Source organism: Rhinolophus ferrumequinum, chromosome 3 (assembly GCF_004115265.2).
Source record: "Rhinolophus ferrumequinum isolate MPI-CBG mRhiFer1 chromosome 3, mRhiFer1_v1.p, whole genome shotgun sequence".
In the NCBI taxonomy this organism is placed as follows: domain Eukaryota; kingdom Metazoa; phylum Chordata; class Mammalia; order Chiroptera; family Rhinolophidae; genus Rhinolophus; species Rhinolophus ferrumequinum.
The window spans coordinates 77,451,762-77,479,273 of NC_046286.1; the positions used below are offsets into that span (position 1 = coordinate 77,451,762).

General features: G+C 36.5%; 1 protein-coding gene across 5 annotated transcripts in view; it reads right to left on the bottom strand.

Annotated features, from left to right (window-relative positions):
- Positions 1 to 574: 574 nt before the first annotated feature.
- ARHGAP18 (Rho GTPase activating protein 18) overlaps positions 575 to 27,512 on the bottom strand; it is a 175,355-nt gene continuing 148,417 nt past the window's right edge. For 3 of the 5 annotated variants that reach the window (XM_033103378.1, XM_033103377.1, XM_033103379.1), the window contains exons 10-15: positions 26,166 to 26,248; positions 21,011 to 21,220; positions 20,149 to 20,289; positions 8,088 to 8,212; positions 3,366 to 3,427; positions 642 to 2,096 (exon numbers count right to left, since the gene is read on the bottom strand). In XM_033103378.1, coding sequence (XP_032959269.1) covers positions 2,005 to 2,096; positions 3,366 to 3,427; positions 8,088 to 8,212; positions 20,149 to 20,289; positions 21,011 to 21,220; positions 26,166 to 26,248 — 713 coding nt within the window. In that variant the 3' untranslated portion in view covers positions 642 to 2,004. Of the gene's footprint in view, positions 2,097 to 3,365; positions 3,428 to 8,087; positions 8,213 to 20,148; positions 20,290 to 21,010; positions 21,221 to 26,165; positions 26,249 to 27,512 lie in introns of all 5 variants that reach the window. The other 2 variants (XM_033103376.1, XM_033103380.1) reach the window with 2 other exon arrangements.

Here is a 27,512-nt window from a genome sequence, read left to right on the forward strand (position 1 = left end):
TATGCTTTAGGAAACCATTTATCTAAATCATTATATTCATTCCTGTCTTTTGAAGTTGTATACCAAAAATGTTTTAAGAACTTGACTTTGCTTTTATATTTGTTAATTGTTTTCAATAAATTAAACCATTAATAAAACAGTTTCCTGAGAAATTTATACACACACACAGAGGATGCCAAAATATGTATACACATGGCTTGTATTCATCTTTTGTTATCAGTATATATTGCGTATTACAATTTTAATACAGTTTTTTCCTTCTTAAAATGTGTATACATTTTTTGGTACCGTGTGTGTGTGTGTGTGTGTGTGTGTGTGTGTGTGTGTGTGTATGGCCAAAATCAGAAAGAGAATACAGTGTGGTTTGAAAAATCCTAAAGAACAGAAATTTGTTAAGAAAAAAGTAAAGAAGGAAAAAAGTTTGTATCTCCCACGTCTTCCCTCTTTAAAAATTACACAGCAGCAATAAGAGTAGAAGTGGCTTTTAACAACAACAACAGAAAAAAGGTCCATTAGTACACTCATGCACACATAGGATTAAAAGTAATAATTCCAAGAGAAAATAATTTAGGAAAAAAATGCATTTAATTATAAAAAAAATTTAAATAAAAAAGCAATGGCACAAATCACCAAAAAGTTATTTAAATGATCATATCCACAGGCTGTTCTTATAATTATATGCTAAAAATTTATCACTGTTCTCATTAATAGCATTTTCTTTCCTAATTAGAATGACATCAAGAGCTTCTGAGAATGTGTAAAATTTCCTAAAGTACTACTAAAAGTATCATAAACACAGTTTGTGCAACATTCATTTACATCACCTTTTATTTACTACACTCTAAACTCATAAAATAATAAACATTTTTCTCTCACTTCATTCTTCTTATTTACAGTACAGAGGCTTATCTCTTGTCACAATATGGTTTGTGCATTAAAATCCCTGGGAATAGTACTTTCTGCAGCATTTTAATAAATTTACTCTGATTATTTAAAATAAGTAAACAAACAAAGGCTTGTTCATATGACTGTGTCATACCCAGAAGAATAACTCTTCCTGCAGACTTATTTATGAGTGAAAGGGAAAAAAAAAATCCCTCTTTCGGTAGAATACATTCTCAACCATTACTGGATTATACTCTCATGCATATTTATATTGCTAGTATGACAATGGGTAAAGCCAGCTACTACTTTTTAAATTTCATTTAGAAGAGTACAGCATACATGGAGTGATTTGGCTTTTACTCTCTTAGTATCCGTAATCCAGTTATTCCACATGGATATATTTTATTTATTCTTAGTAAGTCTTTAATGGTTCAGTAATAATTGGCAGATTCTGACAGTTCTCTTTGCTTGATAGTGGATGCAGTTCTGTGCACATATGTCAGATGAACTGAAAAAATGCAAATCACTTCATGCGATACAGCAGGGAGAAGTAGGATGTTATTGTTTTTGAATCATTTGTTCAGAAATGAATATTCAACATTTGATAGTCACAGGAATACTGCTGAATTCAGGCTGTTTTAAGATGTACTCTCTTCACAACTTGCCATACGTGCAATTTGTTATCTTTTTTATTAAAAAGCAAACCTAACTGGGGAGGGCAGATGTGAGGAGGCAAGAAAGGTGAGAAAGCATATATTCCAGTATGTACGATTTTCAGAGAAAAAAGTGAGAGGGACAAGGGTATATTTCATGTAAAAAAACTATGTCACATCTGGGCACATTTCACAGAGTATCGAAAATAACCTACAAGCTAATTAGCCCCTTCTTACTCCAGAGATATTTGTTTTCTAATAATAATATTAATAATTAACATAATTCTGGCAGCAGCACAAATCTATAACTTTTTAAGGCTTGAGAGTCACTCACTATTCAATAGTTGGTTGGGTACATTTGAATAATAAAAGAGTTTTGCTGTTTCTTTTATTTATACTCTTGACCCAGCAAGTATTCATGAGGAAGTCCTGCGGTTATCTGTAGCATAAGTCTTCTTTAAGTCTTCTACGATGGCTTGGACTTTATGACCCACTCAGCATTGGGGTTGAGCTGATGTAAGTCCTTCATGTAAGTGTCGTCATCGAGGCACCGTTCCCCTATTGAACAGACGTCGCATTTGTTTAATACAGTGGGGCGATTCGGATACAATTTTAAACTTAAGTTTACTGCTCTAACTCTAAAGTCTTAGATGTGAAATAGTCTTCATCCTTTCTCATCTCCCATAATATTATAAATTTGGCCAAAGATATTGGAAAAGTCAATTTTGTAGTATTTTTCTAAATGTACAGGTTTCAAATTAATTTAGGAAGTTGAAAATACTTTGTATGATGGGATTTAAACTCTTCAAAGAATAAACTCTGGAAAAGCTTATTCACCTATACTAAGAGTGGCAACGCTTTTGAATCCACCTAAGTAAGAAATCACATTTATTACCAAATATATGTATTATATTAATATATGAATATAATATTAATATTTAAATAACCTATTATTTAAATATATATTAATATGTAAATAATCCCAACTGATGAAGTTAACAATTCCAGGTTCCTTATAGAATTGTGGTTCATCTAAATTTTAAGAATGAGGCTTCATGTTTCTGTATTCAACTTTTAATATTTATTAACATTTTAAGTCTCAGAAAGAAATTCTACCAAACTTGTATTAAAATGTTTTCAATTACTATTTTCAAATAAACACTATTTCATTTATTTGTCAACAATTTCACCCTAACCATATTAAGAGTCAAAAAACAGAGAAAAAGTTTATTTTGAATTTTAATAAACAGATGAGTACAACCCACTGATAATTACAAATGGGCAAATAAAGTATAAGACATGGTCAAAATGAATTAATTTATTGTGTTTCTATTTCCTAAATTACCAATATATCTGTGAGTGTGTGTGTGTGTGTGTGTGTGTGTGTGTGTTATTTAGTAGGCAATCAACAATAGCAAAAATAACTTCTGTTTTTGCTAAAAATATCTAGTACTGTACCATAATAAATGTGTTATCTTGCTCTTAAATAAATAAGCTCCACTACTTCCTTCATTAAGATTTGACATAAGCATATAAAAGAGAAAGAAGTTTTGAAAAACTTCATTAACCATTCTAGAAGTTATTTTTACTTTAGGGAACTTGCCTTTGCTGAGGTTCAACATAGATGGGCATTTGTACAGAATGAGCTCAAACAGAGTCTGAAGAGAAAGAGCAGACCACTAAACAAATCCATGGTAATACTCATCAACTATCTACAGTATGCTAGATTTTACTTCTACTAATTTCCTTTCCCCCCAAAGATATAAATAATAAACATTGGCGATGTCAAATCAGCATATAGAATATAAAGACAAGAAATGTGCTTACCGATATTTCCTCCAACTTCATATAAAAAAACTTCCCCTTTCTTGAGAGTCTGGGCAATCCCACTATTAGGGACAAAACAAACTGATTAGTTGTATCATTAGACAGCTTGCAAGTAAATCACTTTAATGTGCTCGGGGAATTCTAGCTTGTATGGAAAATTCATAACTTAGACACACTGTAATTATCACGCATTTGTATTTTCCATCTGTTAAATGTGCCTAATAGGTAATAAAAATGTCACACCTGTAAATTAAAATAAACAAATGGGATCATATATTGGAAGGCAAAATAATAAATCAGTATCTAAATTTGTAAAATTAAAAGGAAAGTAACATAACATTTTAGTTGCCAATAAAATTATTAATACGATCATCTACTTGACATGGGGGGCAAAAAAGTCCTCATAAAATTATAAAAAGAAATATTTGAAATTGGTTGTTACAAAGTAGTCATGGGGATGTAGGGTATAGCATAAGGAATATAGCCAATAATATTGTAAAAACTATGTATGGTGTCGGATGGGGACTAGATTTATCGGAGAGATAGATAGGATGAGGGTTGAGGGACAGGGTAAAAAAGGTAAAGGGATTAAGAAGTATAAATTGTAATTACAAAATAGTCATGGGGATGTAAAGCAAAGCATAGGGAATATAGGCAGCAATAAGGTAATAACTATGTATAGTGCAAGGTGGGTACCAGACTAGTCAGGGAAATCACTTAAATTACATAAATGTCTAACCACTATGCTGTACACCTCAAATTAATATAAAATAACACTGAATGTCAACTATAACTGAAAAGTTAAAAAGGTGGGAAAGGTTAAAGGGGATAAGAGGTTCCAATTTCCAGGTATAAAACAAGTAAGTCATAGGGATGTAATGTACAGCCTGGGGAATATAGTCAATAATACTCTGATAACGTGCTATGGTGTCTGATGGTTGCTGGCCTTATCATGGTGATCACTTCTTTAGGTATGTAAATGTTGAATAACTATTGTATACACCTAAAACCAATATAATATTGTACGTTAGCTATCTTTTATTAAAAATCTTTTAAAAAAACAAAGAAACGTTTGCACCTTAGGTTTCCCATTGCATTTATTCAATAAGCATTTCTCATGGTTTTGCTGTGCTGACAACTCAAATGGTATGCAAGATGAGTATAAAAACTAGGACATGGTTCACAATCCTCCGTGTGTTGGGGATCTAAACACGAGAGGTACATACACTCAATGTAGAAGCAAACACTCACCATGAAGCCTTTACAAGAAGGACCCACTTATGGGTTTAAAATCTTCAAAGAATAAACTCTTCTGGACATTAGTTTAAACAATAAAAATCGGTAAAATTCAGTGGTTTTCAAAACCCTCTGTATACTAGTTACCTGGGAAACACTTGATAAAAATTCAGATCTAGAGCTCTGAAAACTGATTTAATATGTCTAGATGAAGACCAAGAACCTGATTTTCAAATGCTCTACAGTGGATTCGGGGGCATGGAAAAGTTAGTGAATCATTGATAGAAGGCTCTGAAGACAGACTCCCTGGAACCGAGAAGAGAAAACCAGGTCTGACTTTTATCTAAACTGTTATGAAAAATACTAGGTATGGTAGAAGCTTTGCTAACCAACTGTTTAATGACTTAACCTGGGTATCCAACTCTATCTAATCTGCTCTCTGTAGCACACTAGATGCTCAGGGCTGTATGTGTCTCCACACTTAAGGTCACCTGCCGACTTGTCCCCTAAGAGACTTTGTTCCCAAAGTGGTGTATGCTTATTTTTGAAATGAAATAATTGAGTATATTTTTAACATATAGTACATAACCCAATAAATTATGAGTATAAAAAGAGTTATTATTCCTATGAAAAGCAAATTAAATGTTTTGGAAGACTAGATTTTAAAAACAAAAATCTCATCAGATATTGCTCTCCATTATCTATATTCGTGTTCCACTTTAAAGAAACCTGAACAAGATTTCCTGGTATATACATGCTTTTTACATAATATTAATCAACAAATCCCTAATTCAAGAAATAGCAACAGCCTTTATCACAGACTGGTGAGTGAATGTGTAATTTCTTGTACATTTATTTTAAGTCATTCATGTGTTCTTGGCTTCAATAGACCAAGTAGGGAAAGAGAGAGTGAGGGTCTCCAAACGCCCCTACAGGTAGAATGCAAATGGGAGAAGGGGACACTAGTGGAAGAAAAAATATATAAACATTTATTGAGAATTTCAGTTATTAGATGGCCCAGCGTTATGTGCTGCCTGGTCATTTTCCTAGTTCATTATTGCATAATTATAACGGAGGTCCTATTATGGTCCACTTTTACAAATGAGGAACTTGAGACTTAAAAAAATTATAAAAACTAGCCCCAGATGAAATAGGAAGAGCTGGCATTCGGATCTAGGTCATCTGCCTCCAGCATCCCAAAGCTTAAGGAAAGGGACTGAAGACTGGAGGGGAAAATGGGGGCAAATGGACAGAGACGTGTACCAGACTTCCCTCTGGGTGGAGCAGGTTAGGGAGAAGTGAGGAGACAGAAGAAGGGACTCTGCTCCAGGGGAGCTTACTTAATAAAAGCATCCCAAGCAGAGGTTGGGTAGGAATAAGGACTGTATGCTAGCATGTTCCTTTTTGGGGTAAAAAATTTAGACCATCCAAATATTCTAAAAATGATGATGGTGACAGATGTACACTTCTATGAATATACTAAAAGTCATAAAAATGTACACTTTTAAATGGCTGACTTGTACGGTATGTGAATCATATCTTAATAAAGGTGTTATGAAAAAAAGAAAAAAAGGGAAAAAAAGAAAGCACCACAAGCAGAAAGTCCAAATATGCAGAGGACAATTGTCACAAAGTTGGTACTTTCTATAATATGCCTACTACTGTCCTTTGGTACCCTAAATAATAAAGTCGCAGGTGAATATATTGTACAACTTCAAAGTCACCTCTTGCATTATCTGCAAGTAGAAGAACAAAAATGTAGACTAAATTGAGCACTTGGGTCCTGAAAGTAAATGCTGTGTAAATTAACCATGGCTAGCCTGGAAGAGCTGCTTATATCTGAAGTCTGGCCAGATATTCAGGTACACACTCTGGGAGAAGATGACAAGTCATCCCCAGTGGGGTGGGAAGAAGGGCAACAATTGGTATCTAGTAAGTCATAGCAGAGAGTATGTAGAGCTGAAGTGGATTGACTTCATTGAAAATCAGAGACCCTTTAGAAAGCAAGGGCGTTGGAAACATTCCAACTGCTCCCAGGAATTAATCCTGAGAAATTCCATCTACTTCCAGACTCTGCACCAATCGCCCCAGATGTGTGATGGTCTCTAAACCCTAAACCCTCTAGCTAGATGGAGAATGGTTAAGGAATGGCTTTGGAAACCACCGATTTAGAATTAGCTCCACCACCTATGAAATGTCTGACCTTGCAAAGTCTCTACTTTCTTAACCAGTAAAACAGAAGTAACATTCGTACTTACTTCAGAGGTTGAGAGGGAAGTTTATGCTAGCTAACTGAAAGCCCCGACATTACCAAAAAGCCTGTCTTTTATTTCATCACCGTCTGTTCACTGCACAGGCTCATCTCTTCTCCCAATTTATAAACCCTGAGAGAAGATACTTTAAAATATATTTTATAACCCTTCCAACATCTAGCAGAGGGCCTTAAACAGAGCGAAGACATATTAACTACTGGTGGTACTGTATTAAAATGGGACAGGTTTTGGAAGGACACGGCTCTGAAGTCCCGGAATGTTAGAAGGAGGAGATAAACTTCCATGGAAGGCTACAACAGAGTATTCATAACCTAAGACGCCAATGCCCCTGATTTCCCTGACTTTTAAAAAATTTAGATTAGTTTATTTTCAATGAGTGGAAATGGGGGGGGAGCATAGAAATATAACTTTAGCTAAAATTTAGAATTTAAAGGATAAAAACTGAAAACCCAACACACTTTTGTTTGAACCTTGAAAATTCAAGAAAATGTATTGCAAAATGTCTTAGAAAGTGTAAGCTCTGTTATCCTCAGAGGGATGCCAATGACTTTCAAAGACATCTTGCGGCCCCATCAGCCCCCAGATAGAGGGAAGGAAGGCTTGGGCATCCCTACCGAGGATGATGCGCTTTGTCCTGGAGACTTTAGAGCTCAAGGGACCGGTTGTCCTCTTGTAATTCTTTATGCCTTCTGTTTTTAAATTTAAGCATTTTATGCATTTTTTATAGAAAAGTTGTATCTTTTGTTTGTTTTACTCCCACTGTATCCTAAGTAGTGATTTTCCTAACACACCATAATTAACCTCTAACCAACATATTCTGGAAAGAGTGGCCTCCTGTGCCAAGCCCACTGCACATCAGGAATGCTCAAACATCCTGCTTGAAATGGGCTCAACTTGAACACAAACTACATCGAATGAACTCAACTCATTCCCACAGTCTAATTGTTAAGTCCGCTCTTCTTTTCTGCTGAAAAGACAAAAATTTTATGCACATCACCCATAGTTAAAGGGGGGCGGGGAATGGGGAGGACAGAAAGAAGGGGAGGAAGGGAGGAAAGGAGGGAGGGAGGGAGGGGGAAAGAGGGGGGAAGGAAGAGAAAGAAAGAGAGAGAGAGAGGGAGAGAGAGAGAGAGAGAGAGAGAGAGAGAGAGAGAACGCGCGCGCGCTAGCATGAGTTATACCATGGAATAATTAAAACAAAACAGGCCTCTACCTTTCTTGGCTGAGAAACCTGGCAAGTACATCACTGGCTTTTAGTTTTTCAGTAAGCTGTATTGCCATGGAAACTTTCGAAAGATGGGGAGCTTGCACTCGAATCACTCCCTGAGGAACGTCAGCCTGCAAAGCAATAATGACACTGGAACAAAGCTGGCAGCAGCTGGAACATGTAAGTCTGTACAATGCATTATATGGTAAGTGTGCTTAACTACTGTGCATTTTACTTCACTACATAAAAACCTTAACTACTGTATAATGTAATTTGCTAAATTACATCAAACCTCAAATATCCTCATAATGGTGATAGGGGAACTTTATAATGCCTGTGTAGTAATGCTTAATTATTTTTAAAGATGTAAAGAATGACAGCAATAACCATTACTGCCATATTAAGTGCTGATTTCTGAGTATTATCTACTAGAGGGTGCTTCTTCATGTAGCAATTTATGAAATTGAGTCAGAAAAGTTATTTTGTGTGCTATTGTAATGTATGCATTTTAAAAACGTACCTGCACGTTACAGAACTTTTTATTCCTGAGAACATTAAAAAAATGAAACAGACTTTTCCAATACGTTTGTATTGTGTCTGTTTTCACTTGGCTAATGATCATACACTTTGAATTTCAGTGACCAATTCTAAATCCTTTTTATATATTTGGAGGTCGGGGGTATCAATGAAATATTTTGAGGATTGTAATATCAACATATCAGGTATGGCATTTGAAATAATAGGCTTAATTCCTACACATTCTGCTAAAATAAATACTAATATATTATTTATAGCCATATGTCTTAAACAGACCCTAGAACAAACAGCATGCACCGATATTTAAAGACAATGCTTTAATACCTTGTTTAATACAACCAAAATGTATTAAGCATCTAGGGAGTACCAGGCATTGTGCTAGGTTTACTTATCTAGAAGATAAATAAGAAATAAGTGCTTTATTGCACAATATCATTTTTCTGCTCACAATATACTCTTTTAAATGTACATAGTCTTGAATTGCTTTTTCTTTTCTTTCTTTTTCTTTTTTTTTTTTTTTACATAAATCATAGATATACCACAGATGGAATTAATGTGATTTTTTTTTTCAAAGTTCAACAAAAATAATATGGCTTTAGAATCAGGCTGCATAAAAATGTAGGTGTATCCAAAAGATTTCAAATTGCTTCTCAGTAACATCTGAGATATAGTGTGAGAATACCAAAGAAAAGAAACTATACCGCATAAGACTGTACAAGGGAGCATGGGATTGATTGTGTTAAGACCTCCCCAAAGGGCTACAAACTCCTGTTACAAGGGCAGAGAGACCATAGAGGGCCTGACACCAACCTCAGACACCCTGCTGCCCTCGCCTGACCACTCATTGAAGGGTCCAACCTGGGCAAAGACAAAGCATTTGGGGCTGCCCACTCACTAGCCGGCTGGGTAAGAGACTGCATTCCAAGTGTCCTTCTCTAACTTGCCCCGGGGATTCTGGGCACAACCTGATCCCTAAAGGACGTCCCAATCCTGACCCATGCTCAGACCCCTCAGCTCCTGCTTCATCTGTCCCATCCATCCTGAACCACTGGTTTGGTTTGCTGACTTCCAATTTCTGAGGCATGTAGTTTGGCTTGATACCTAGTCTAGTCTCTGACCTCTATCTTGCTCCTAGGATATAAGACTACCTTACCTTTTTCCTTAATTACGTGACACATTTTCACTTGTAACATTTTGGAAAATGAGTGGCTTCTTACAATGGATGGGGCATTTCACGGGTAGCGGTTACCTTTTTTTCTTTCAAATTTTCAAAGCAGTTATTAAATCAATGGTGTATCTTAGAACTCAGGGATTATGCTACACGCACTTCTCTAATGGGTTTCCTCCCCACTTATATTCTGCTGAGGCCATTCTGTCTGCTGGCCTGGCCTCAACCGTGTTTCCTCATAGGAGGCAGAAAACAATAGACTGGCCCTGATGACTAAATGCTGGAGTGAAAATTGTAATAGCAGCAGTTGAAGCACTGAGTCTGTATTCATAAGACCCAGTCCACCTTGTCCATTCAGTAGGGAAACAAATATTGAATTTTGAATTCTGTTAGTCTGTTGTTGTTTTTGTTGTTGTTGTTATTATTATTATTTATATTATGGATGGCCAAGAATGGCAGGCTAGGGTTTGCAGATAACCATCTGCTTTATGCTGATTTAAAGCTTAGGAATTCTGTGCAAATCATTGTGCCAAATAGCCTTACATATAGGTTTTCTATGGTGAAAGTAATAGTGACACAAATGGTCTCCATCATCACACTTTACCCAACCCTGGAATATCAAAGTCAGGCAAATCCATGCTGACATTTGAAGTGAAGGAAAATAATATGATTAAGTTGATTTTTTTGTCTGTCTGTTTGTTTTTAAGGAGGGCACAGCTCACAGTGGCCCATGTGGGGATCGAACCGGCAACCTTGCTGCTGTCAGCACCATGCTCTAACCAACTGAGCTAACCGGCCACCCCTGATTTTTTATATATAGAAAGCCCACAATAAATGAGTTACAAGAGCAAAATGATCCAGAAAAATAATATATTGTTATAGAGAGTTCAGGGATATGACAACCTCACTCCGCTCCCTGCCTTCCCACCACTATTCCTTGGGGCGCATTCTATTGTTTGAATAAAAAAGGCCAGTCAAAATTGGCTACAAACACCCATGCTTTCATATCTTTAGAGTTCTCCTATATATGTGAAATGGCAGGTCAGTGTTGCATTATGCTTTTTTACGTATGTTCTACTTCACTTCTGAAATACCTCACTATCGATTTTTTCAAGGCCCCGCTCAAATACCTCAAACTCCACAGAACCTTCCATGATCCACAGGGTCAAAAGGAATTTCCTCCTTCACACTGAAATTTCCACTGAATCTCTTTTATGATGGAGGTCCTAGGATATGACACCGATAGTCTAGTTACACGCCACACGTCTGAGTCACATCTGTAGCCATCTATCTATGTTTATTGATTAAATGAATCATTGAAAAATATTTCTCACTAAAATGGTATGCTAATAATGGTAAAATCTCGCTAGCATAAAATAAAGTGTACCAATGTGTATTTCCTTAAGAACAAAAAATAGTTGTAGGAACATTGTCTAAAAGAAACAAATTAAGTTGCCCCTATCTACCACATGCTATTTCCTCTACTACTGAGAAGACAGGAAAGAGTGAAAAAAAGGAATTAAGGATGCTACAGGGATCATTCAGTCACTTACTCCTACAGGCAGTTACCAACATCAGCATTCACCTGCTTAAGGATGCGGCCACTTCTGCTCCAAGACATCTTATGAACAGCTGAAGGCCTCTAATAATACGACCACAGTCTATACTTTCTGAGTTCAGGGATCATACTTTGGAAAGCACGGCCAAGCTTCCTTATAAAATGAAGCAGTAAGGTCAGTGTGGTGTCAGGGGTTGCATCCAAAAGCACCACATCTGACACAGGAATCCAGAACCTCTCTAATAATGAGTTTGGAAGGAAGCTACCTGTCTCTGAGGCCACATAAGAGTTCTCATGTATATGTGAAATGGCAGGTAATTGCCGCATTATGCCTTTTGCCAGATGGGGAGTGGCATACAGGTTCCTTATGGCTGTCAAATTAAACATTTCTCACACCCTTCTCAAGGTGCAGGGGGTGAAGGTAGGCCAGCTCTGGAACAGCTTTAACCCTTCCCAAACAACGAACTATACAATTTTGACCCATTTCACATAGATCTGTAATACCGTGTTTCCCCGAAAATAAGGCCTAACTGGAAAATAAGACCTAGTGTGATTTTTCAGGATGACATCCCCTGAACATAAGCCCTAATGCATCTTTCAGAGCAAAAATTAATATAAGACCCCTTCTTATTTTCGGGGAAACATGGTAGCAATGCCTTTGAAAAGCTATTCATCAGATCTACAGTGGCACATAGCACCTTCCTTGATTGACTGGCCCGTTCCCTGACAACTAAGGAACCTGCGTACTAGCAGCATAGATGTGTGTCTGTCTCCATGGGTGTGTGTGTGGGGGGCGGGGGGCGGATAGGAACAATTCTTAAAAGTGTTTATTTCTGTGGGAATACATCCCATCCAAATTCTAACAACAATATAAAGACTAAGAGTGACTCAATTTGAATCAATCATGCCCTTTACTGGTAGAAAAGAAATGTGTTTAACTGGAGATGTAACAGTTAAAGATGAAGAGTTTAAAAGTTGTTTTTGGAAAGTTTTTCCTGGATATCTTCACAAGGGTGGCCAAATGATATTTACTAAAGAAGATAAACAACAAATGATGCCAAAGCTCTTGTTTAAATGGTCTATGACAACTACTATTAAACTCCAGAATCATGCTGTATTAAACACTAAAGCTATTAGTATACTAATTGCATTGAGTTGCCAAGCTTCAAACAGATACAACATGCCTGAGCATTAAGCCAAACAGTCTGTTCTTAACTTACGCCATAATAATAACTGAGTCTGTGGATAGTATTATCTTTGTAACCTTCCTGTTTCACTTGTTTTGTTGCCTTAACAGCTTTCTGTCCCTTACTTTTGTGTGTGTGTGTGTGTGTCTGTACACGCAGTTGTGAGCTAAAGTTATATGATGTACAGCAAGACAAGAGAAGAGCAGTCTTTGACTAACACAATTAAAATGTAGTCACAAAGGATATTACAACTGACAAAATGTTAGTTAATTTCTTATGCAATCAAAGACTATTATGAGAAAATGGTTTCTTACAATCCTCATGTCTTACATTTTGAACTAAAGTATATTTATAAAAATGATTTTATTTCTTATTATTTGGCTTAATAAACAATGATTTTAGTATCTTTCATGAGGTGTAGATAAACACTACATTGCTATTTTTGCACTCTAGAGATTAGAAATTTAATGTTAGACCTTTAAAAGATACATTATGGTTTTTTATTAGAATTTAATTTAAATGTAAAGCTGACGTTTTTTAATACTATAGAAAAACCTTTATCTTCAAAAGGGCAAGCTGGAAATACAGCTTTCTCAAAAAAAGGCCACATATAACAAATATTTCAGAAGATTAATCAAGGACATTTTAGCAAGGTATCTTAAACTAAAATGACTTATTCATCACCTTATTCTGATTGAAGGTAAAAATATAGAAAGCATTCTCTACTACCTTGAACTAAGTGCTGATTATAATTGGGTCTTTGTTATACAAATGCTAAACTTTTATCCAACTCACAGACCTAGAGAATTTTCAAGAAGGGCCTGAAATAACTTCCAGAGTTAATAAACATTTAATTTTAATGAATTAAGTTCTGTTATTTTCTTTTTATATGGTATTTTCTGATATATATATATATATATATATATATATATATATATATATATATATATATATGACTGTCTTAAAAAGAAACAAGATTGTATGCTTGATATTGTAATTTGCTTTTCCACATGGGGTCCCAAGTAGATCTAGATGCCATTTCCAGACCTAGAACAGATGCTTAAAACAAGACCTGCAAAAATGCTTTGGGTCATAAATGCTCAATGAAACCAGAGATGGAATTCTAAATGGAGATGTAACTAAACACACGCATCCCCACACACACACAAAACCCAGAGTCCACACTGCACAGCTGCCAACTCCAAGATTGCTCTGGAGAAGAATGGCAGAAAGTGGCAGCAACAGATTTCTTTTCGATGTCCAAAGCCTTAAACCTTAAAACAACACAAGACTATTTTGGAACTTTTAGCAAGTCATGTAAGCTCTCCAAAACCCGAGTGTCTCAACTGTAAATGAAGGGCGTGACACTGTATCATCCCAAGCTAACACTGAAGTTAACCATAGGATACAGAATTTTTGTTTCCTCTATCAATGAGGGCAGATGTGCTGGGCAGTTTCGCTTATTTCACAGACTCTCACAGAACCCCACTCAGTGCCCACACTCTCTCACAGATGCCCAGCTTCCCTTTACTTTGAGAGGTAAGCTTAAATGAGAAAAGAAAAATCATACAAATGTAGGTCCACAATGGACTTGAAACTTCCATGATCTAGTAATTCATAACCGTAACCAGATGCTCATCAAAGCTGTCCCAGATCCTTACTAGGGAGAGGTGCAACCTGAGACCATTATGGGTGAAATGATGGGATGTCTGTGATTTTCTTACAAATATTAAAAGAAAAAAAGGTGCGGGAGATAAGATGGGACAGGATCAGAAAAATGTGTTTGACTATTGGTGATGGGTTTGGGGGTTCATCTACTATTCTATTTTTATGTTAGAAAAACCCCATAAAACTAAATATGTGTGCATGTACACACACACACCAAATAGGAGAAAATCTCCCTTACAATTTCTATACAATACACATGCCTAGGTCCTGCTCTGAGAGATTCTGGCCGGTAGGGCCAGGGTGAGTCCCAGTTGTTGTTATTTGTTTTTAATAACACCACATGTGTCCCTATTGCATACTTCTGGTTAAACCCCATTCATCTGGTCTTACCCTCTCATTTTATAGAATAAACTGAAGTCCTGAGACATAAAATGATTTGTTATTAATGTCTCATTACTGGCAGAGCTAGGACTGTGTCTCCAAGCCACCTGACTTCTGGTGTGTGATGTGGTAGAACTGTGTGTGTGTGTGCACATGATATATCAATCCTAACTATAAATTGAAGGCTATCATTAAGTGGTGTTTTGTAACGGCCTACAATTTTGTTATTTTTCCCCAAGTGTTTCTTCCTGCTATAATTAACAGATAAGCCTTATTAGCATTTAAGAAATTCATGTTTGTACCAAACAATTAATATGCTGTAGTCATTAAAAGTATTTGTCTTACTAAGTAGGTTGAGGGGTAGGTTGAGGGTTCCCTTCCAACCTGATTCATACCATTAATCTATCTAGTTAAGCATGCCTTAATACCGTGAACGCTTGATTATATACAGTTAGCATTAATATCATACAGAGTGCTTTAAAAAATATGATGAATTTTGATGTTCTACAATCTTTGATCTTTCATTCTTCCATCTCTGGCCATCTGGCTTATTCCATCAACACTGACACTGCTTCGGAGAAAGTCACAACTGACCTTTCAAATGCAAAACGCAGCGGACCTCTATCCTTACTCAACTTCTCTGCAGAATTAGGTACTGCCAACCAAGCTCTTTTCCTTTACTTTTCCTGCCGAGTTTCTAAGACACTACAGTTTTCACCTTTCTCTTACTTCCTATCATTTCTTGGCCTCTTTTACCAGCTCCTTTTCCATGGCCAACTACTTAAAAGATTGGTGTCCCCAGACATCTGTCTTTGCCTTTTAATTTTCTTACACCACATATACACTTTGTCTAACAGGAACCACTCTGTGGCTTCAACTAGAATCTCTATGTTGATCCCAAATGCACACTTCCAGCTCTGGCTATCCCCGAGCATGAGGCCCACACGGCCAACTTCCACACAAGCATGTCAACCCAAATGTCAAAAACGGACTACCTTATCAAATGTCTGTCCCTTTTGCATGACGCCTTATATTGATGATAACGTCACTCTAGTCATTCTAGTGTCCTCTTTCTTCCACACTCCTCACATCCAATCAGTTTCCACATCTTGTGGGTCCTACCTGCTCACATTCAACACTTCTTTCCATTCCCTTTGCTGGGCCTAGGCTCATTCCAGGACTCTTGCAAAAGCTGTATAATAATCAGTTTTTATAATGGCAGGAATACATATTCAGTGTATTACCAACCGTAAGCCCAGGATTTTGGTATATATCACTTCTCAGAGTTTTCCTGTAATCAGTGGGAAATTGAGGATAATAGTAGAGACCTGGATTTAAAGTCACATCGATTTGGTTTCAAGTTCCACCACTTTTTATCTAGATAACCTTGAGTAAGTTATTTAAGATTGCTGGTCCTCACTTTCCTGATCTGTAAATAATGAAACAATAATATACTCCAATTAAGCTACTATGAGTTTTAAATGAGATGTTGTCCATAAACTGACTAGCATAATTCCTGACCTCTGGTAACATTCAAAGTAGTGATAATTATTGCCCCTTACAAAATGTAGCCATATACTATTCACTGATTTGTAAGTTTTCTTCAACATGCTACAAATATCTTACAATGACAATATATACATTTGTGTATCTCCATGGTACTTTATTACATATTTATTCCATAACATAGTTAACTAATCACCTCTATCCTTTTTACCACACTGCTCTCCAAAAGGACTCTACCAATGTATATACTCCCACCAACAAAGAAGCTAGCCAACATCTGCTTCCTAACCGCCTGTCTTCCACTCCTCCAATCTTTCCTTCACCTGTCTTCATTGCAACTATACTAAAATGCAAATATTGTCGGGCCCTCAATATCTACAGGGGATTGGTCCACCCCCCACCCCACCCCCGCAGATACCCAAATCCTAGGATGCCCAAGTCCCTTATATTAAATGTCATAGAACAATTCACACAGCCAGGCCTACACATCTGCAATTCTCAACCACGGATCGAACTCAAAAATACTGTTTTTGATCCATGGTTGGTTGAATCCGCAGATGTGAATCCTGCAATATGGAGGGCTGGCTGTATTTACTGAAAAACAATTCACGTATAAGCAGAACAATTCAAACCCTTGTTCTTCAAGGGTCAACTGTAGAAGCATGTAACTCCAGATTACAACTTTCAGTAGTTCCCGGTCGTATACAGAATAGAAGCCTGGCTCCGCCTTGAAGCATATTTCTTCCTTTCTTCTGCCCTTGCCCCTCCGTGCACCTCACTGGCCAGCCAGGAGGACCTAATTTTCCCTCCAAACACACTTGAACATCCCCACATAGATATCTAACGGACATCTCACACACAAGAGGTACCAAATTGATATTGTGATCTTTCCTAAGTGTCAATTCCACCCTTCCAACTCAGCCCAAAAGCCTTCATGTCATTCTTGACTTCTTTCTCGAACAACTCATATCATTTCAGCATCAAGAAATCCAGTGGCTCTAACTTCAAAATATATCCAGAATCTGATCACTTCTCCACTTCCAGCGCAAACACTCTACAAACACTCTCTCATATAGATTACGACATGGACCTCTTAAATAATCTCCCGATTCTATCCTTGCTTTCCTAGAATCCATTCGCAACACAACAGCCCGCAGGGTCATTTTAAAATATAGATTTTCAAGCCTTTGCTCAAAATCCTACGAAGACCCCATTCCACACAGGGTAAATCCAAATTCCTAACAATGGCCTATAAAGCGTTCCATAACCTGGTCCCACTGTCCCTGTGACCTCATTTCTTACTACCATCCCCCTTGCTGGCTCCATTCCAGTCACAATCACCCCTTGCTAGTCCTTAAATGCCCAAGCAAGTGCATGCCTTAAGGTTTTTGTGTAGACTACTTCCTCTGCCTGGGCCGTGCTTCTCACACGTACACCCAGCTCAGCTGCCTGCCCTCCTTCACATCTCCACTCAGATGAGTAATACCCTGACCACCCAACTTAATAACGCAAGAGTATCCTCCTCTCAATTCCCTTTTCTGCTGAACTATGCTTTGTTCTTTTTAGAGCATTTATCACATACTAAGATTCTATGTGTTTGCATATTCTATTTATTTTTTGTTATAGAATTTAAGTTGTGTAGATGACAGTAGTGATCTTTAGCTGATTTGTTCAATACTGTGTTTCAAGTACAATGCCTGGCACATAACAGGCACACAGCAAACAGTGGTTTAACAAATGAATAGTAGTATGTCCCAGGCAGTTTCATGTTCTATAATTTTGCCCTGCGTATTCAAATGATTTGTGGGAAGAGTCGGGGCTGAAGGGTGGGGGTGTTACAGTGGCTTGTAGCAGAGTAGATGGCCCATGTTCCATCCAAAGGGAACAGCTGCTACTCAGATCCAGGCAATAGCTACCCTATAGGAGAGCAGGTTCCCTACTGAGAGGGAACATGGGGATGTTCCTACATCCAATTTGTCAAGTTATTATAAGATGGGAATCCAGATTTTTATGTCACATCTTTTTAGTTTTAAAATTCTGGCAACTGATGGAAACTTATGCAGAAAACTCTAATTATTTAGTGACTCACCACATATTCATAGTATTTGACATTATCTTGTACTTTATTTGTTGTTCTGTAATTTCCTATGTATATTTATTCTCCCTAATAAAATGATAGTAACTTGGAAAAAAATTTCTGGCAACTGATTAACATTTTTCAACCACAATGACAGGCCAAATGACCCTTCACTGTGGGCCATGCTGTCACTCTGCCAAGAAGCCTCCTCTGCTAAGGAGACCTTGCTCTTCAATTTGATGCCTAAATAAAACCAACATATTTTTCACATTTCAGTTCTACTTCTCTCTGATGCCCACTTCCTGTTTCGTAGGCCAGGATACCCTGGTCAGGCCTCCATCACACACCTCTAGTCTCTTTGAGCCCAACCTTTCCTCGTTCCCTGTGGGGTAAACACCAGCCCCAGCTCCCTTTGAATACCTCACAGGGAGTTAGTGGGGGCTTAGCACACAGGAGGCAATTAGTAGCATTTTGTTAAAAGAATCGCTGAATTTCTCAGAAGAGAAAACCAAAACTCAGAAAAACTGAGTCAGAACTAATATATGAGAAAACTGAGGTTTAAATCCCAAGCCTTAAAATGACAATACAGCTTCTAACTAGTACAGAGACAATTCTCAGATCAGCTCACACCCAATGAATCCCAAGTACAAACTAAAGAAATCCAAGTAAATGCTGTTTATCTGCAAATGACAAAATTATTTAAATGTCACCAAAAAAGTAACTTTGATTATTAAAAGGGTAAAGCACAAATTTTGTTTCCTTAGATAAATACGGTGCCTCAGAGAATCATGTTATAATGGCCTTACCAAAAAAGACAAGGCTCCAAAGTCCCCTAAGTTAATATGAATAAGCAAAGCTGCAAAACAAGAAGATATTCACATACTTATAAAGATTTTAGAGGAAATAGAACATCTTAAGTTAAACAAAAATGGTATCTCAAAAATCCTTCCTAACCTATGATAATATCAAGCTTTCTCAAAGAATATAAATACTATTTTTAACTTCTCTTCATTTAATTTGTTTTAAAGATACTTCAAAATTGACTAAAAATGTTTAATGCCAAGAAAATGTTATTTTGTAACAGTGAAAGCTATAAATAAATACAGATTTTTTTTTTCTTTAACAATTTCTGGATCCCTAAGTAGGCCACAGCAGAAAAATCAAAGGCTGATAATTGCCATTTCCACATTATTCCACAAGATGGCAGCAAGTAACTGAATAACCTCAATAGAGGTGCTGGTGGTGGGGGTGTCTTCACTGTAAATGGAACAATGGAAACCTTTACATTTCATGATCTTAAATTAGAGCTGTGGTAACTCACTGCATAAATGTTTTTCATGCATATTTCACTATTTTAAACCCAGTTTTTAATACGTTCTTAGGCAGTTTGTAAATATTAATATTTAGATATTTCTTTTCTAATTTAATTTTCTTTGTTCCAATAAAAGTTTCTCCAAATTCTTCTTACGAGCCAATCAAGAAGCTTTTTAAGTACTTATTGAAGTCCAGGAAGGAGCCTAGGCACAAAACAAACATTGATCTATTTGTCTATCTTGGTTAGTTATTTTTCTCTATTTTACAGATTAGAAATATTGAAGAAAAAAAAGACTACTGGTTTACACAAGGGACTCTTTACTCACTAGACATTCCACATTCACTGAGCAACTGGAATCTCCAGGAAGACCTTTGCTGTTTATATGTGGGTGGGTGGGTGTGGCGACATTCTGGTCTTGTTACCATCCTTTGTTACCCACTAACAAGTCACATGTTAAATCACCAACACCTGAGCAACTATAAATACTGAGCATTAGTAGTTGCAGGAGTTCACTTATTGTTACTGATGCCATTAACTTATAAATAGTACCAGGGTCTCGTAAGTGTGTAGAAAATCATACTACAAAAACATATAAAACTCTTCGTTGCATATGTAATATTAAAAACAAAACTGAAATCTGTATAAACATATATCTTCAAGTTTTTCTTACATCATTTGTACTCTTATCTTGCTTTTCATATTTTTCTCGGTCGTGAGCCATTTTCTTCAGCAATTTCTTCTTCACTCTTTTATCTTTTTTAAGATACGCGGTATTTAGTCTCCTCACTTGATTGACAAGAAACTTGGGAATCTATGGAGAAATGAGAGTAAGTCTGGAGAGGAAAACGAAGTGGCACCATTTTGAACTATGGAAATAATTATATTTATTTCTTTAATTTGGAGAGAAGTAAAGGTTTTGTCTTTTTGATAAGATTATGCCATTTTACATGTACTCCTCATTAAATCTGTGAAACAAAATGCACATGTGTACTGAGCATCCACGTGATGCAATGTAGCACCCATTGTGTAAGTTTCAAAAAGAGGCTTGAAGAAGTTCAAGGACATAGTGGTCCTCTTCTATACCTTGCATGCTTAGATTGGAGACTGCCTAAGGTGACTGGCATTAGAGGCCACCACCTCAGCAGTTGGTCCCTTTAGCGGCCACCTTTCTACAACCTAGCCTCCAGCTAACCTACAGTCCCCTTATAATAGCCGGCTAGCTTCTCCTGTCAAAAGAGAAAGAAAAACTCACAAATAAATTAAGAGCTGACAGATACCCATAATCCAGGAAAAAATGATCCTCAGAAGTTACATTAGCAAAATAAAATATTTTAGAAGTGACCAAATTGAAATAATGAAATAACGTTGGCATTTTAAAAATTGAAATTTAATAAATGGATATTAATTTTTTTAAAAAAAAATCGCATTTGAAATCACCTGTATCAGTTACTTTTATAGAGAAGGTAACAATAAAAAGACTCCAGAATCTAGATTTCATCACTCATTAACAGGGCTTAAAAATACCTACTTACTGTCCACAGAGTATCCTGATACTTAATCAATAAGTTCATGATATTAGCTGTCCCAGCTGCCATTGTAACAAATTCTTGCTGTTCACTGAATTTCAAACCCAATGTGTGACACATGAAGAGATTCGGGGCCATGACCATCGCTACATTCATGAGCGTCATCTTATTTTTCTCTTTATTGTCTATTACTCTTTGGAGAAATTCAAGCAGGGCCTGCAACAGAAAAGAGTCTGAGATTTTGTTGTACGTGAAGATAGGAGATGAAAGCACTGTAGCCTATAGGATTTTTATTTAGTTAAAAACAGTAAGTTGTGCATAACCACAGTCGGCGAGCCTCATCCAACAGGCAGTGTCATCAAAGCTTCTCTATTTGGTTAACACACCCTGAGGTGGTGCTTTGTTTCTACCAAGGACTCTGGAGAAAAAGGCAGAGGACACACCCATGAACTAGGTGGTAGGCAGAGGAATGGAGAAGTGTCAGACCAGGAGCCTAACTGAGCCGTGGAGCTCTGAAAAGGATTTTAAAATATTATACAGGTATTCACATGCTTCAGAAGTGCTATCCTTTTATCTCTAGGAATTAAAAAGAAAAAAATTCCCTTAAAAAGGCTCATATAACCTCACTTTCACTCGCTTTAAGGTACATAATAGCTAAATGACATGAAATCTAAGAAGAATGGAGAGCATGATGGGGAGAAATGGAGACTGGAGACAAAGAGTGTTTTGTTTTTTTTAAAAAATGAATGAATGAATGAGAAGGAACTTTTCATCAGAAACAGCTTGTTTATGCTCAGTTTGATGCCACCCACTTTCCACCTCTATTGCCAACACTCAGGTGTCCTCTAACCCTACCCTGAGCAAAAGCCATAGGAAAATTACCCTCTTCCTGATAGCACTTCAGGCTTTATGTTCTTCTTTTGCTTTCTTTCTTGAGTTAATTTTGGTTCAGAACAGTAACAATAACTGCACAAGTACTCAATGTTTTCTATGGGTGAGGCATTGTTTTAAGCACCACAGAGCTCATCTCACTTAATGTGTACTGGACACAGGCCAACTTACTCCTGTTTTACAGATGGAAACAATGTTTAAGAGAAGGTAAATAACTTACCAGAGGTTACATAGCTAGCAAACGGTGGAGAAGAAATTTAATTGGCGGTCTATCAGGCTTTTGTTTCTGAACTCTCACCTACTAAAAGAATCGCATTTTCTTATTTAGCTTAAAATACTTACATGAAGAAAGGTCAAATAAACGATACCAAAATGGAAAATCAAAACAAAACAAATGAAAAAACCCTTGTGTTATTTCTCACAGGATTTCAGTGGGGGGAGAGCGCCTAACAGATTATCTTGAATCAAGTTTGGATGCTGTATAGATCTCAAAACTTTGAAAAAAAATAATAAAGGCATAGCCTTAGTATCTAATAATGAGATTTATGTGTCTATTCCAGTACAGTGCTCCGTAAGTTAAATTGTAATCAAAGCATAAGGTTTTATAGAAACAATACCTTCTCAAATGAGGACAAAAGATTAATTGGTGAGGTTTGGAAAAAATATTTAATTTTTTTCCAGAGACCAGAATAGTTATTCAGGCACCAGTGTATCTCTTCATGAGCATAAACTTAGAAAGATTAGGTAATGAACCATTTCAATTGTGGTATGGTTATATGCAGTAAGGTTATTCAAAATATTACTATAAAAATATTACAATGTGTGAGTAGATACAGAATTAAGAAAATGTTAGCCTAGCCCTTGCTGAAAGAACTTCATCTTCAGATGTATTTTTTTCTTCATCTGAACTGTAAGAACTGCCCTTTAAAAAAGCATCTATCACCAATGTGGCATTTTATAAGTATCACTGGACTCACTCTCTGAAAATCCAGTGTAAGTCCCAGCATAGTTATTTATTAGTTGTGTGTGATATTAGGATAACCTTTAGACGTCTCTGCTCTTTAAAATCTTGTCATTTGTAAAGTGGGAATACAAATCTCCTAGCCTGCCTGGAGTAAGTGAGACAATGCATGTTAATAAACTTCCTCAAAAAATTAAGAATAGAGTTACCGTATGACTCATCAATCACTCTTCTGGGTATCTACCCCAAAATTTTGAAAACATTTATTCATAAAGATTTATGTAGCCCTATGTTCATAGCATTATTTACAGCGGCTAAAACATGGAAATAACCTAAGTGTCCTTTGATGGATGATTGGATAAAGAAGACATGGTATATATATTATATAATAGAATATTACTCAGCCACAGGAAAGGATGAGATGCCACCATTTGCAAGAACATGGATGGATCTTGCTAAGTGAAATAAGTCAGACAGAAAAGGACAAGAACCATATGATTTCACTCATGTGGGATATAAAGCAAAAAGCAACACATGAACAAACAAAACAAAACAAACAAGAAAACGAACTCAGAGAAACAGACAACAGAATGGTAGTTACCAGAGGGGATGTGGATTGGGGGGAGGATGAAGAGGGTAAAGGGGGTCAAACATACGGTGATGGAGGGAGACTGGACAGTGGGCAGTGAATACACAACAGAGTATACAAATAGCGTATTATAAAGTTGTACACCTCAATTTTATATACTGTTATTAACTAATGTTACCACAATAAACTTAATATTTTTCTTAAAAACTACAAAAAAGATAAACAAATGGCAATGATTATATTTACATGGATCCCCCGTGGATATCTTAATATCAGTCTTTGTTATTCCTCCAATTCAAAGGAAAGTATGATCATTGGTTCAAAGGCACAATAATCCAAGGTTACAAAAAAAACCTGGTCAAGCAGTCCCAAAGACACCTGTAGCTTTAGACTTAACCTGTGACATGGTGTCTAACACAGCACTTCCTAACCCTTAGATATACTGGAGAACTAATTCACACAAGTCATATACATGATCCTGCCCCTTCAAATGACAACTGAAGGAATGGCACGAGAACTGGAAAAATTGGAGAAGTTCACATTAAGCTTCCTGAAATTTCCTTGTGACCGAGTTTCCCTTCTCGTTTATTAAAACTAAATTTAAATGGTTTATTCTCTTGTACATATGGTACTCTTGTTTCAATGTTTCTATTGTTAGAATTCTTGTTTGAAACCTTCATCAGAACTGGCTAACTAAACTACTAAAGCTTAAGGAAATTAGTAAAATTATTTGTTTGCATTTTCCAATTTTACCCACCCCCAATGTATTTCTCACCTTACCTCTAAAAGTGTGCTCCCAGAAACTTTAGAGGTGAAAAATTAAAACTACACTAAACATTTTTAAATATATAAACAAAATATTTATTTTGTTTAAAATACAAAGTACAAAATTGACTTCCAGGCTAGCCTTATCCAATAGTAACCATACTGGAATAAATGTTTCCTCCCACAACTAAATGCAGGCGTATTTTAAGCAAATCAGGTGTTTTTCAGTTCCCACCTTATATTGGCCATTCAGAGGGCCACACACAGATAGGCACTGTCATGTGAATAAGATGTCAAGATTAAATTCCTTTTTGTGGGTAGTTGAAGCCCTGTGTCAGGGGTATAGCTGGCAAGCAGAGAACAGACTGGAAATCAGTCCCCACTTTGTCCTGGGCAAGATGTGCCTGTTTCAGCCACAATGTACACACCCTTACACAGCAGCCAGGGTCACACAATATTTGAATGTAATGAATATAACCCTTTTTGGAGTTGGCCTCTGCCTCCAAAACACGAAGAAACCTAATGCTCCCTTCTCAATGATTCATTTGACAATCATTTCAGTCAAAGGGTTTTTTTTCTGACTTCATAATGTCAGAATAATTCTTTGGAAGTTCTCCTGTGGCAATGCAATGTTTTCACTCCAGTAATCCTCATAAACTGCTTAATCCAGACAAGTTGAGTATTAACCTTCATTCCATGGGCATGAAAGGACTATCATTCACCTAGTTTCAGTTCATGGAGTCTTAATGAGGTAGAGGAAAAAATTTCCAAGATTTACCAACTGGTGGTTTTTGTTTTCTTGACATGAAATTTCTTGACATGCGATTTCATTTTAAATAGAAAGAAACGTAGGGGATAAAGGGGCAAGGGTTGCACCCTTACCTGTATAAAAAATGTTGTGTTTAATGCAATGGCAAAACCTAAGGTAAATATGCTTTCTAAATTATATTATTTTAAGTTTTCTTTTTCTTTCATAAAAGTTTATAATTAAACTTTTTACAACTACTCTATAAACTTGTCATTAAAGACAATAAATCAATGTGGAGCAATCTATTTATTATAAAATCCACTTGTAATAAATAGTATTAAATTGTATAATATTAGACCAAAACACTTTGAAATGATGACATATACATCAGCAATTCAAGGTAAGCCCTTAGAGAAATCACCAGAATTTGAGTTGGTCTATCTTTTGGCTAACCAAACAATTTGAAATGATCATTATGACTTATTCCAAACTCTACTGCACAGAACTACAAAAGAATTTAACATCTTTAGGCAGCAGTCGGTTATATGTGATAACTCATAGGATTTTCTTTTTAAACATTCATTTTTCACCATACCAATACAAGCTGACTAAATAAAATTCGAAAAATGCAGAAAAATAGAAAGAAAAGAAAAACAAAAAGCATCCATGTTTCCATTAACAAATGAACCTCAAACACCTGTTTTGGTAGAAGAACTGTTACAGTAAAAATTAAAACACAAAACACCTGGTAATACTATTAAAATGACAAACCCTATAAGTAAGTGAATAAAGAGTTAAAGACTTTCACAATCTGTCCTTAAAAACAGACCTTTTCTTTATAGACGACTACTAACATTTCCATGATATATTGTTTTGCCACAAATAACGAAAACTTAGTCTGCTTAGTTCTGAGTAGGATTTCCAGGCGGGAATTCCCACCAGTTCTCAGGAATTTTTTTCACTTTCCCATTCCCGAATCCCGAGAAAAGTTGGTTGGGAGATTGGGAAAATCGGCTCCTTGAACCCAGGAGGTTGGTAGTATCGGCCGTCACTTTGTGGAAACGATTCATCGTGGAGAACATAAAACAGTTTATACCTCGGGATTCGGTAATGAGAAAGCGGGGAAAAAAATCCTGAGAACGGGCGGGAATTCCCACCTGGAAACCCTGGTTCGGAGAGACAGTTAAAGTAAATGAATCCAGCTGACCTTCAGTGTGTCTCGGTTTGCGTCAGGCAGGAGGATGACTAGAAGGTTCAAAGCCTGTAGTTGTTGCTCCTTGGTTGGAAGATCTGCAGATAGATTAAATAAATCTGAACTCCTGTCTTTACTGAACATTTCTCTTTATTTCTTTTTTCTCATTTTGTAAGAAAAAAGTTATTTGGCATAAACATCACTGTGAAATGTAAGACACAACGACTGAGCAACAAGCCTCGTTGGGAGTGTGTTTGTGGGAGATCAGGAGAAGCAGCTGCTGCTTTAGAGCTTTCTCTCAGAATGCTCACTTCCAAATGCGATCATATGATGAGCAGCCTTATGTTTGCAGACACACAACAGTGCTTTTAAAATAATTTTAACTTCTGAATGATAATTATTCCCTAATAAAAAGACAGAAGACTGGACCTTCCATAATATGGTGTCAGGGTGCATCTGCAACAGTGAAGTTTGTTTCCTCTATTGGTGAGTGAACAAATTATGTGGTAAGAGTTCATTAATTCTAACAGGAATGTGTAAAACAGAGCCTGGAACATAATAGGTGTTCAATAAACGTTTGTGGAATGAATCAGAAAACCACCCAGCAATGAAAGAGTCGAAGAGGTATATTATTATCAATTTTGGTAGCCCTTATTGCATTTAAGTAATACTTATGGATATTTGGAATCATTCTGGCATTTGTTTTTCAGGGATAAACTTGGTCCTTTAATCCATATCCAATGAATTTGTGCAAAATTGCACAATTTCACCATTAAAAAAATATTTTAAGCAGAAGATAGTTTCAGTCATGTCTTCCCTAGAAATTCTGAAGAAATGTTATGAGATGACACATGGAAATCATCTCAATATTACGTGGTTTAAGAACAGCCTGGAACACAATAGAATATTATTCAGCCATTAAAAAGTATGATATCTTTCCATTTGTATCAATATGGATGGATCTTGAGAGCATTACAATAAGAAGCCAGAGAAAAACAAATACCATATGATCTTTCGCATATGTGGAATCTAAAAAAAGAAACCAAAAAACACCAAAAAACAAGCTCATAGGTACAGAGAGCAGATTGGTGGTTGCCTGAGACAGAGGGTGGGGAGCATGAGCAAAATAGGTGAAGGGGCTCCAAGGGTACAAACTTCCAATTATAAAATAAATAAGTCATGGGGATGTAATGTACAGCATGGCCACTATCGTTACACTGTATTGCACATTTGAAAGTTGCTGAGTCGATTTTAAAAGTTCTCATGACAAGAAAAATAATTTCCTTAACTCTGTATGGTGACAGATATTAACTAGCCTTACTGTGGTGATCATTTCACAATACATACAAATATCAAATCATT